Source organism: Eptesicus fuscus, chromosome 3, assembly GCF_027574615.1.
Source record: "Eptesicus fuscus isolate TK198812 chromosome 3, DD_ASM_mEF_20220401, whole genome shotgun sequence".
NCBI lineage: Eukaryota > Metazoa > Chordata > Mammalia > Chiroptera > Vespertilionidae > Eptesicus > Eptesicus fuscus.
In genome coordinates this window covers 81,593,470-81,606,662 of record NC_072475.1, presented here as the reverse complement: position 1 = coordinate 81,606,662, position 13,193 = coordinate 81,593,470, and the positions used below count along the sequence as shown (strand labels likewise).

At 42.9% G+C, this 13,193-nt stretch overlaps 1 protein-coding gene across 1 annotated transcript in view; it reads left to right on the top strand.

Annotated features, from left to right (window-relative positions):
* Positions 1–13,193, top strand: part of IMPG2 (interphotoreceptor matrix proteoglycan 2) — a 98,599-nt gene that overhangs the window by 75,853 nt on the left and 9,553 nt on the right. Inside the window, exons 12-14 of the mRNA XM_054712260.1 lie at positions 6,485–6,788; positions 7,753–9,047; positions 12,021–12,240. Of these exons, the coding sequence (XP_054568235.1) occupies positions 6,485–6,788; positions 7,753–9,047; positions 12,021–12,240 (1,819 nt within the window). The remainder of the gene's footprint in view (positions 1–6,484; positions 6,789–7,752; positions 9,048–12,020; positions 12,241–13,193) is intronic.

Below are 13,193 nucleotides of genomic sequence, written 5' to 3'. Positions count from 1 at the left end.
TTGCTTTTACATGATTATTTTCAAACTAGAGGCCCGGTGCACGAATTCGTGCAGGGGTTGGGTCTGGCTAGCTTGCCCCGATGGGGGCCCATTGGGCTGGGCTGGTGGAGGTGAGGGGTAGCAGGCGGTTGGCCAGCTGGGGGCTGATCAGGGGCTGGGCCGACCAGGGATGGGGGCTGATTGGAGCCTGGATCTGGCTGGTTGGCGTGCGTCATAGCCACTGGTCATTCTGGTCATTCTGCGGTTCAGGTCGCTGAGCTTTTATATATATAGATAGCTTTTTATTGAGTACCTATCCTGTTTTTTTTGTTTTTTTTTTTCCATTACCTTGCCACAACTCCCTTAAAAACTTAGCTGTGGCTACTAAGATGTTATTTATTTCTGTCCTTATTTATTGTGTTTGCTTTATTTGGTCTACTCTAAAGTATAGTTCAAGTCCCAAATTTCCTTATTGACTTTCTCCCTAGATGATCTACCCATTGTTGAAAGTGAGGTATTAAAGTCCTTAATATCATTGTATTGTCTGTTTACCCTTTCAGGTCTGCTAATAGTTGCTTAATATATTGAAGTGCTACAATGTTGGATATATATATCTACACTATTAAAAGAGAAACATGCAAATTGACCATCCCTCCGCTATGCCCACCAGCCAATCAGGAGCAAGTATGCAAATTAACCTTTTGCACTCGGATGTCGAGTATGACTCGACAGGGTTAGCATTAGAATAAAGGAATTGAGAAAAAAGCAAGCGAGTGCAAAGGGTTAACCCAACAAAGATGGCGGCAGCCACGGAGCTGGAGTGAGCAGGAGGCTTGGGTTGCCCCCAGCAATGGAGAAAGCCAAGCTTCCCACCTGCCCTGGCCTCTGCCGCCCTCAGCCCCCTTACCCAGGCTGACCATACCCCCATGGGGTGAGGGTCCCCGCTGGGGGGCATGGCCAGCCTGCAAACAGCCATCAGTCCCTCACCCAGGCTGGCCACGCCACCCCAGTGGGGACCCTCACCCTATGGGGGCATGGCTGGCCTGCAAACCACCACAGGCCCCTCACTCAGGCTGCCCCATGCCCCAAGGGAACCCCCACCCTGATCCGGGACACCCTTCAGGGCAAACCAGTCAGCCCCCACCCATTCACCAGTCCTCTATCTATACTAATAAAAGGGTAATATGCTAATTAGATTGGGAGACCTTCCGGATGTTCTTCTGGACAAAGCCATGGTGGCGGGGCCGAGGTAGAGGCGGTTAGAGGCCAAGAGGGGAGGGCAGTTGTGGGTGATCAGGCCAGGATGGGACGGCAGTTGTAGGTGATCAGACCAGTTGTGGGGGGGCTGTTGAGGGTGATCAGACCAGTGGGGAGGGGCAGTTGGGGGTGATCAGGACAGCGGGGGGGGGGAGTTTGGAGTGAGCAGGCAGCAGGGGGGAAGTTGAGGGCGAGCAGGCCAGTGGGGAGGTAAGGTGGGGGCGAGCAGGCCAGCAGGGGGGCAGTTGGGGGCAAGCACACTGGCATGGGGGCAGTTGGGGGTGATAAGGCTGGTAGGGGGGGCATTTGGGGGCAAGCAGGCCAGCGGTGGGGGGCAGTTGCGGGTGAGCAGGCTGGCAGGCAGAGTAGTTAGGGGCAATCAGGCAGGCAGGCAGGTGAGTAGTTAGGAGCCAGCAGTCCCGGATTGCAAGAGGGATGTCCGACTGCCAGTTTAGGCCCAATCCCTGTAAACTGGCAGTAGGACATCCTTTGAGGGGTCTCAGATTGGAGAGGGTGCAGGCCGGGCTGAGGGACACCCCTCCCCCCATGCACAAATTTTGTGCACCGGGCACTAGTGTGTGTGTGTGTGTGTGTGTGTGTGTGTATGATTGCTACATCTTCTTGATAAATTGACCCTCTTATCATTATAAAATGGCCTTTTTGTCTCTTGTTATAGTTTTTGAATTAAAGTTTATTTTGGCTGATATAAGTAAAGGCATCCCTGTTCTTTTTTTTGGTGTGCACTTTGATGTGCACATTATCCCTCACTTTGAGCCTATATATATCCTTAAAGCTGAAGTAAGTCTCTTGTAGACAACATATAGTTGGGTCTTTAAAAAACATCCACCCAAACAGTCTTTGCCTTTTGACTAAAGAATTTAATCCATTTACATTTGGAGTAAGATTAATAGTATAGAATGTACTAATGTCATCTTATTGTTTTCTGGCTGTTTTGTAGTTCCTTTGTTCCTTTCTAGTTCTGTTGGTGTCTTCCTTTGTGAATTGATAAATTTTTGTAAGCTTCGATTTCCTTCTCTTTATTTTTTATGTATTTTGATTTGTGGTTACCATGAGGCTTACATAAAACAGGTTATACTACAAAAGTCTATGAAAAGTTTACTTTTTTACTCCCCCCCACCTTTTATGCTTTTGATGTCACAATTTACCTTTTTTTTTGGTCTTCACCCGAGGATATATTCTTAATTGATTTATTTTTAGAGAGAAAGGAAGAGAGAGAGAGAGAGAGGAGAGAGAGAGAGAGAGATTGAGAGAGTGAGAGAGATTTTGATGTGAGAGAGAAACATTGATTGGTTCCCTTCCGTATGTGTCCTTTAATAAATTACTGTGGCTATAGTTATTTTTTAATAATTTTGTTTGATCTTTTTACTAAAGTTAAGTGGTTAACAAACAATATTACACACAATTATATACTTACCTTTACCAGTATGTTGTTTTCTTTCTAGATCTTCTTTCTTTCTTTCTTTCTTTCTTCTTTCTTTCTTTCTTTCTTTCTTTCTTTCTTTCTTTCTTTCTTTTGTTTTTTGTTAATTATCACCACAGAATATTTTTTTCCATTGACTTTTAGAGAGACTGGAAGGAAGGGAAGGAGGGAGGGAGAGAGAGAAAGAGGGATATCAATGTGAGACACACATCGATTAGTTGCCTTTCACATGCCCCCTGAATGGGCCAAGGATGGAACCTGCAACCCAGGTATGTGTCCTTAATAGGGAATCCTTTGGTGTGTGGGCCGATGCTCTAACCACTGAGCACACCAACCAGGGCTATGTTGTATATTTTTATGTTACTTATTAGCATCTTTTCATTGCAGGTTGAAGAACTTATTTTAGAATTTCTTGTAAGGCAGATCTAGTGGTGATGAACTCCCTCAGATTTTCTTTGTCTAGGAATATCTTTATCTCTCCTTTATTTCTGTAGGACAATTTTGCTGGATAAAGTATTCTTGGTTGGCACATCTTTTCCCCCAGCAATTTGAATATATCCTACTCTCTCCTGCCTCATAAGGTTTCTGCTGAGAAATCCACTGATACCTCTTATACCTGATAAGCTATTTTTCTCTTGCTGTTTTTAAGATTCTTTTTTTTTTTTTTATTTTGGCAGTTTTATTGTAATGTGCCTTAGAGAAGATATTTTGAAATTAAATTTATCTTGGGTCCTATGAGCTTTGTGAACTTAGATGGTCAAATTTCTCTGTAGATTTTGGAAGTTTTCAGCCATTATCTTCATTTTTTAAGATTTATTTTTATTTATTTTCCTTTTTATTGAATTTATTGGGTTGGCACTGGTTAACAAAATTATACAGGTTTCAAGTACACAATTACACAACACAATCTGTACACTGTATTGTGTGTTCACCACCCCAAGTCAGGTCTCCTTCCTTTGCCATTTATCTACTCTATACCCCTTTCCACCTCCTCTTGCCTCTCCCCCTGCCCTGGCAATCATCACACTGTTGTCCTTGTCATTGAGTTTTTTTCCCCTCTCTTTTTTTTCTTTTTTGCTCAATCCTTCCCCTCTCCCGCCCCAGCCAGTCCCTCCAACCCTGACAGCAGTTAGCCTGCTATCTATTTTTCTTTCTAGTTCATTTTGTTCATTAGATTCCACATATGAGTGAAATCATAAGGTACTTGTCTTTCTCTGACTGGCTTATTTCACTTAGCATAATGCTCCCCAGGTCCATCCATGCTGTCACAAAGGGTAAGAGATCCTTCTTATTTATAGCCCAGTAGTATTCCATTGTGGAAATGTGCCACAGCTTGTTTACACTCATCTACTGATGGACACTTGGGCTGCTTCCATATCTTGGCTTTTGTAAATAATGTTGCAACGATTATAGGGGTTTATATATTCTTTCAAATTAGTATTTTGGGTTTCTTCAGATATATTCCCAGAAGTGGAATTGCTGGGTCACAAAATATGTGTTAATCAACTGTTTATGTTATCAGTAAGGCTTCTGGTCAACAGCAGCCTATTAGTAGTTAAGCTTTGGGGAGTAAAAATGCAGACTTTTTCACTATGTGGGAAAGTGGGGTCAGTGCCCCTAATGCCCACATTGTTCAAGGGTCAACTGTAGTCACCTTTTGATGGAAATGACTCAAAATTTTATGGGTTTTTAAAATGCACTGGACTACAAAACATGGCTCAGCCAGGGTCTCAGTAGTTACAGAGTCACCCAGATGGTAGTGTATGCAGGATTAAGGCAGAAAGAAAGGGATGTTGACATATGCAGAGGCTAACAGTGAGAAGCCATTACCAGCCACTTGATTATAGGGCAAGGGAGCGGGGAGTGCTGTTACCAGAGCCCAGGGAGAGCTGGAGCTGCAGCTGTGGAGGGATGCAGCTACTGCTAGAGACACAGTATTGAGGCTTGGCGGGGAGCAGGGAAGAAACACCCCAACGTCTCATTCTTCCTGTCCTTTGATCTTCTGCTTGTGCTTCTAAATGGGAAAACTCAAACAGAAGGCAGATGGTGAGGGAGCAGGAATGATGAAGTTAGTGGGGGTTAGCCTTCCAGTGCAGAGAGCAGAGAAGAGGAGGATCTATGGTGGTGGCAAATAAAGAATAACCAGCATGGTGACACACTTAACAAAGGATCTAATTAAAGTAGCATGGACAAGGTAGGAAGTGATGGTGTCTTTCCACAAAGAAAGTTAGTTTACTTGACAGAGTGCTTTCAGTTTAGAAATTGTAGATGAAACAGAGGGTATTTCTACATATACCCCATAATCTACTGTTGCTATCTCTCCAGTTCATTTGTCACTGGAAGAAGGGTTAAATTAGGACATGCCAAGTGATTTCTTGCCTATGTTCCTTTCCTTGTGATTGGGAGAGTATGCTGTCTAAAGATTCCTCACACAGACCCTGGGTGGAAAGAAAAGGGGAGATAGTGTAGGCAAAACATAAAGGACTAATTAGGTCTTGACATTGGGTTGAATCTCTCCATAGACCAGTAGGTTCTGTTTCATTTAATGGCCATGGATTGAACTGTAGTTAGTCACCTTAAAATTGTGTGCTTTTGTTTAAAAAGCTTCTGAGGCTCGTGGGTGTCTGCCAGGCTGTATTCTCTACTTGGGAGTTTTAAAAATTATCAAGTTCAATTAAGTTAGAATGTCTGGAATGTGGGGCCTGGGCATTGGTGTTTTTAAAAAATTTCCATGTGCCCAGCCAGTGTGACTCAGTAGTTGAGAGTCAACCCAAGAACCAAGAGGTCCTGGTCAGGTCACATGCCCAGAGTTGTGAGATTGATCCCCAGTAGGACGTGTGCAGGAGGCAGCTGATAGATGATGCCTCTCTCTCATCCATGTTTCTCTGTATCCCTCTCCCTTTCTCTCTCTCTAAAAATCAATAAAAACAAAAAATTTCTGTGTGATTTTAATGCTATTTAGAGAATGATTGTTCTTTTCTATTTTTCATGTTTCACCCAGTAAATATTTTATGAATTCTATGCATATGGCACTTCATAACCCAGCACAGATGAAAACATAGAAACTCCCACCAAGTGTCATGGCCATTGTGCCTGTCAGCATCACTGGTAAACTTTTTTACATAGACTGATCTTCATAAGATTAAACAGGGATTGTGTTTCTGTCTACTTTTCTATTCCTGGAGCTGAATTTGAATATAAGATTAGTATTACATTAGTAAAAAGTCACCGGGAAGAGAAAAATTGTATTTTGTAAGTGTGATCCCATGTCACAGATGTTACGATTTGTTTGAAGTAACCTGATCTCATGTTGATGTGGTGGCATTTCTCATCAAAACAAAGACCTTAATTAAATATCTCAGAATGATGAATAACATTGCTAATTGTTCTTTTCTGCTGTAGGAAATGTGTTAGGTCTTTGACAACAAATTACAGATAGTAGTAACTTCTATGAATTTAAAGTATTTAAGCTAAGATAGAGGAAAAGGAATTAATTATCTAAAGCAAGAAAAATAATATTTTCTTCCACAAACTCACTTTGTTTGGAATCTTTTAAATATGTTATCTTATCTATCCCCACTTTCCAGGTGAGATTCAAGAGACACATGGTTTTTCTCTAGATTTTGCAACTAGTAAGTGGTGAATTGGGATTTGATTACAGATCTGTTTGTCTCCCTTCCCCCCAATATTACATTGCCTTCTTATCCCTAGGAAACCTGGGAATTTGGAAAGATAGGTGGTATTTAGAATCATTTTTATGTGTTTCTTTTTATCTATGATATGATTTAGCCTTTTTCTCCCCCTTAGGATATTACCCTTCAAGCTGCATGGCCCTCAGCTGATGACTCCACCACCAGCAGTATCTCACCACCTGATTTCAGCTCTGGTTCTCCCTCAGCCACTGGCAGGGAACTCTGGTCGGAAAGACCTTTGGGTGATTTAGTGTCTACACCCAAATTAGACTTTCCCTCGAAGGTGGGCCTCCATCCTTCCCCAGAGGTTTTAGGGGTTAGCAGCTTGACTCTTCATTCTGTCACCCCAGCAGTGCTGCCGACTGGCTTGCCTGTGGCTTCTGAGGAAAGGACTTCTGGATCTTACTTATTAGAAGACGGTGAGAAATTCTACTTCCTGTTCATATTTCTTTACTTTAGTGTGTAGATGACAGGGTTTTGAGGAGAGGAAGAGACTGGGGTTAATAGAAAAGCATGCTTGTGTGGATTAGGAGGAAATGTCTTGGGAAAATTGTGTGAGAAAGGGAACAATCAGATATAATTGGTTGGAATGGAAATGAACTTGGTAGACTGGGGTAGGGATCAATTAATCGATATTTTGAAAGTCCCATTAAAATATATAATTAAATTACTATTAGATAACTATTTTATGTATTTGATTATTGGAGTGGTAAACAAAGAGCATCAAAGAAGATTATCCCAGTAGCTTTTAATAGGACTAATTGTAGAGACTTTTAGCTTGCGTTAGGCTTCATTTGGGAGGGAGAACCTGAGCTAAGGAAGTTATAGCAGAGATTAAGGAATGAAATCAAGTAGATGATTTAGATGTTGTGAAGGAAAGGAGAAATCAATGTGACTCAGGCCTGGAGTATACTTGAGAAAAAGGAAGATGAACAAAGATATAAACAATGAATCCAGGATTTTGAACATTAAGTGAACCTGAGAGATGATGGACAATAAACATAACAAGGAAATGGAAGTGTAAAGATAACATTTCCTAGGGAATTCTCTCCCTAAGTTTTCACTAGATTCAGTGTTTATTGTCAACGTGGTTATCAGCAGTTTTTTATTTCCATGAGTAAAATCAAAATCAAGTGTTTAAAGATGAATTATTTCAATAGCCTATATCTTGTTGTTCTCAAGGAAAGGTATATTCATGAGTGATTGTACCACACCACAAAACATAATCATATTGTCCTGTTGTTTGCTGGATCTAGCAAAGTAAAAGTCAGCAACTGTCCTTACTAATCTAATGGGAAGAAACAGGAAGCTGGTTTTATTTGCAGGACTGGGAATATATTTTAGTAACACTATAGATTAATTAATGGAAAACTTTGTTTTCAGGATTAACCAAAGTCGAAGGGTCAGAAGATTCTTTTTCAGGTGATCCTTTGCCCTCAAGTACATTAACTCATCCTGTACCAGAAGAAACAATACCGTCTAAGGAAGATTCTGCAGTGTCTTTGACATCCTCACCATATCTGGTCTCCTCTGTCACATTAGATCTCCTTGCTCAGGAAGTAACTACACCTTCTGGCCTGGACCCTTCGGCCTCCAAAGTTAAAGGCCAATTAGAAGTGAGCACTTTGATGCCAGACACATCCATGGAAAAAGAGTTCATATTTGAGAGTGGCTTAGGTTCAGGGTCTGGGGAAAAGGTGAGTGGGATTACTTGGCCATGGAGCGATACCTCATTAGAGAAGAGCATTGAACCACTGACCAAATCATGGCTGGGAGATGAGGATTCACTTTTGCCGATTGAGAGTGTAGATGAGAAACTAGTTGTAGGTGACAAAATAGATTCCACAGACCGAAGTATTGAGCACTCAAAATATGGGCATTTTGATAGATCCACACACTTTGCAGAGGAAGAGCCCCTTGACGGACCTACTGTGCCCATCTCTGCAGAGACCACAACTCAATCTGCACCTCTGATTCTCTCCAAGCACACATCAGAGGTACCTGACATTGATTATTACTCAGTTACCAATACACCTCCTCTACTGACATCTACAGCAATCTCTGATTCTACTCGTAAACCAGATCAAGTAGAACCATTTCTGAAGGATGATATGGAACAAACTACAGAGCCATTTAATCGTGAACAGTTTGATAGCAAGATTTCAACACTGAAGCCAGATATGCAATCTTTGTGGACCATATTGCCAGAATCAGATGTAGTTTGGGCAAAAACTTCTTCCCTAGGAAAACTGTCTGGAGACACATTGGCAAGTGTACCAGAGAGTATTGACAAGCTCTGGTTGAAATCTTCCATGACACAGTCTACCGAATTGCCTCCAACCACAAGCCCCACCCTGCTGGAGGATGAAGTAATTATGGGTGTACAGGATATTTCATTAGAACTGGACCGGATAGGCACAGATTACTATCAGCCTGAGATAATCCCAGAAGAAAATGGCAAGGTTGATAGTTATGTGGAAATGTCTACAAATGTTCACTCTACAAAGATGGCTATTGTGGCCCGCCCCACAAAAAGAGGTGACTCAAATCATACCCAGACCACAGGAGCATTGCTGGTTTTCTTCAGCCTTCGAGTGACTAACATGATGTTTTCAGAAGATCTGTTTAATAAAAACTCTTTGGAGTATAAAGCCCTGGAGCAAAGATTCTTAGAATTGGTAAGCATAAAAAGTGAACTATGGGCATTAGTGAGTAGTCATGTATGAACCCACCTCTTTCTCCTCAACACAGTGGTCGGCAAACTGCGGCTCGTGAGCCACATGCGGCTCTTTGGCCCCTTGAGTGTGGTTCTTCCACAAAAAATCACATGCGGGCGTGCATATACAGTGCGATTGAAATTTCGTGGCCCACGCGCAGAAGTCAGTTTTCGGCTCTCAAAAGAAATTTCAATTGTTGTACTGTTGATGTTTGGCTCTGTTGACTAATGAGTTTGCCGACCACTGCCTCAACACATAAGATCTGAGCCAAGGAGAGTGTGGTCTGCTGTAGACACTCATTTTTTTTTTTTAAATCAACTACAAATAATGTCATGGCCTAGAGTTGTTAGGAAAGTAATAAGACAGGTGGATATAAATGTGGCATGAGGGTGATGTGATAACTTAGATACTGAAGATTGTGGCATGAAGGTGCTGTGATAGCTTAGATACTGAAAATTGTATTCACGAATTCTGGGACTGAAACAAGTTTAAGATTTTTTTCACAGTTTATTGTGAGACTAATGTTTTGTGGGTACCTATGACACGTTCACTGTTGGGATACTTTAGTAACAGAGAAAATAAACTCTCTGGTATCTAAAATTGTCTGTGAGTTCCATGTGGTTCCAAAATAGCACTATTAAAATCTCATGACTCTCAAATAATTCACAATTGACACTCTTTTTCCTTAAATTTTTTTTCATTTACAGTTTATATTTGTATTATTTTGTATTAGTTTCAAGTGTACAGCATAATGGCTAGATAATCATATACTCTACAAAGCGTTGCCCCTAATATTTTCAGTACACAACTGGAACCATACATATTTATTACAATATTATTGACTACTAGAGGCCTGGTGCACAAAATTCGTGCACGGGGGTTGGGGGTGTCCCTCAGCCCAGCACCCAGCCTGCACCCTCTCCAATCTGGGACATCCCTCTCACAATCCAGGACTGCTGGATCTCAACTGCTCGCCTGCCTGCCTTCCTGATTGCCCCTAACCGCTTCTGCCTGCCAGCCTGATCACCCCCTAACCACTCCCCTGCCAGCCTGATTGATGCCTAACTGCTCCCCTGCCAGCGTGTTTGCCCCTAACTGCCCTCCCCTGCAGGCCTGGTCACCCCCAACTGCTCTCCCCTGCAGGCCTGGGTCCCCCCCAACTGCCCTTCCCTGCTGGCCATCTTGTGGTGGCCATCTTGTGTACACATGGGGGCAGGATCTTTGACCACATGGGGGCAGCCATCTTGTGTATTGGAGTGATGGGCAATCTGCATATTACTCTTTTATTAGACAGGATAGAGGCCTGGTGCATGGGTGGGGGCCAGCTGGTTTGCCCTGAAGGGTGTCCCGGATCAAGGTGGGGGTTCCCTTGGGGCATGGGGTGGCCTGGGCAAGGAGCCTGTGGTGGTTTGCAGGCCAGCCACGCCCCCCGGTGACCCAAGTGGAGGCCCTGGTATCTGGGATTTATTTATCTTCTACAATTGAAACTTTGTAGCCTGGAGCGGAGCCAAGCCTCCTGCTTACTTGGTGGTGGCAGCCATTTCTGTTTGGATTTATTTATCTTCTATAATTGAAACTTTGTAGCCTTGAGCGCAGGCCAAGACAGGCCAGGGCTGCAGAAGCTTGGCTTCTTCCATTGCCGGGGGCAACCCTAGCCTCCTGTTCTCTCCAGCTCCGTGGCTGCCGCCATTTTTGTTGGGATTTGTTTACCTTCTATAATTGAAACTTTGTAGCCTTGAGTGGAGGCCTGGGCCCGCCAGGGTGTGTGGAAAGCTTGGCTTCCTCCATCGCTGGGTAAACCCAAGCCTCCCTCCTGCTCGCTCTGTGGCTGCAGCCATCTTGGTTGGGATTAATTTGCATACTCGCTCCTGATTGGCTGGTGAGTGTGGCTGGTGGGCGTGGCTTGTGGGTGTAGCAGAGTGATGGTTAATTTGCATGTTACACTTTTATTAGATAGGATACTAAAGGCCTGATGCATGAAATTTCTGCACAAGTAGGGTCCCTAGGCCTGGTCAGCGATTGGGGCCAATCAGGGCCTTCAGGCTGCCAACCAGGGCCTCCCTTCCCTGGCTTCTGGCTGCCGGCTGGGGCCTCCCTTTGTTTTGTGCTGGCCCCTGGTTATCAGCACATGTCATAGCGAGTGATCAAACTCCCGGTCTCCCGGTCGAACTCCTGAGGGGACATTTTGCATATTAGCCTTTTATATATATAGATAGAGGCCCAGTGCATGAATTCATGCATGGGTGGTGTCCCTAGGCCTGGCTGGCAATCGGGGTCCATTGGGGTCATCTCGCCCAGTCCTGATCGGGGCTGGCTGGCTGGGGGGAGGAACCATGGGAGGTTGGCTGGCCACAGGAGGTTGGCTGTGGGAGCGCACTAACCACCAGGGCAAAGCTCCTGCATTGAGCGTCTACCCCCTGGTGGTCAGTGCACATCATAGCTACCAGCGGGTCGCCTGGTCATCTGGTCATAACAGTCGCTTAGGCTTTTATGTATATAGATTTCCTATGCTGTACTTTACATATCCATGACTATTACCATTTGCAACAGCATGGATGGACCTTGAGGGAATTATGCTAAGTGAAATAAGTCAGAGAAAGAGAAATACTATATGTATGATTTCACTTATATGTCGAATCTAAAGAACAAAATCAATGAACAAACAGAACAGAAACAGACTCACAGATACAGAGAGAATACTGATGGTTGCCAAGGGGGTTTAGAGGGGAGGAAACTAGGTGAAAAAGGTGAAAGGATTGAGAAGTATAGATTGGTAGTTACAAGTGATACTTTTGTTGATGAACAGTTTAAATAATGTAAATAGCATGCAATTTGGAAAGGGGGAGGGGTTCATCTTTTTAAAGTTTTTTTTGGTATGTGTTTAACAAAATGCAAAACCTTGTCAATAAACTGATCATTTTTCATGTATTGCAGCTGGTCCCCTATCTCCAGTCAAATCTCACAGGGTTCCAGAATTTAGAAATCTTGAACTTCAGAAATGGCAGTATTGTGGTGAACAGCAGAATGAAGTTCTCCAAGGCTGTCCCTCCTAATGTCAACAATGCTGTATACATGATTCTGGAAGACTTTTGCACCACTGCCTACCAAACCATGAACTTGGCTATTGATAAATACTCCCTTGATGTGGAATCAGGTAATGATATTGATTACTCTGCTGCTTTCTTAGTGGAATCCAGTAGTTATTCTTATGTATTTTTTTCTACACCAAGTCAAGGTGAATTCAACACTTGTAGGTAAAAGAGTATCATGTCAGGCAAATTTTCCACATCTTGATAATTAGTATATCTCTTCCAAGGACATCAGTATCATTCTCTTTTCAAAAGGGTTGTCTGCATATGTTATCTTTACTTATTTACCTCCCGTTTCCTTTTGTACTCTACCTGGCTCTCTCTTTTACCTTTCCACTGGATCTGTTTTTGCTACATCTCTATTTGCCAAGCCAGGTAGATTTGGACTCCCTTCCTTCTATATAATTTTACAAAGTTGTTTTATCCATTTCCATTATTATAAGTCTAATAGAGATACAATTTCTCTCCACATTTTTATATACAGATTAAACTTGTCTTCTGAGCTCCAGAATCAGTATCTAACTATGTACTTGTTGATCTCAACTTGGATGTATTCTATGTATATCAAATTTAAGATATGTAAGAGCGAGATCTTGTTTTCTGTATCTCTCCGCATTTCAGCTATATCTATTCCGCTCAGCTTCACCATCCTGATAAATGGAAGCTGTGTCCAATCAGCTACTTAAGCCAGAAACTTGGGAAGTCATTCTGATACCTCAGTTTCTATTACCGCCATTGCCACTACTCTAGGCCAAACCACTGTCATCTCTCATTTGAACCAGTTTCCCCACTACCTCTCTTGTTTCCTTCCCCTCTCCATTCTGCAGATAGCAGCCAGGGTGCTCTTTGTAAAAACATCAACCAGATTATTTTACTTCAATGACTGCCTGGTTCAATAGCTACAAGGCCTGGACCCTATCTTCCTCCTCGATATCATCCAATAGAACTAACTTCTTTGCTCACCAAGTCAAACCAGCTGGTTTTTAGTTCCTCAGAGTCAAACAACTTTTCTTGCCTT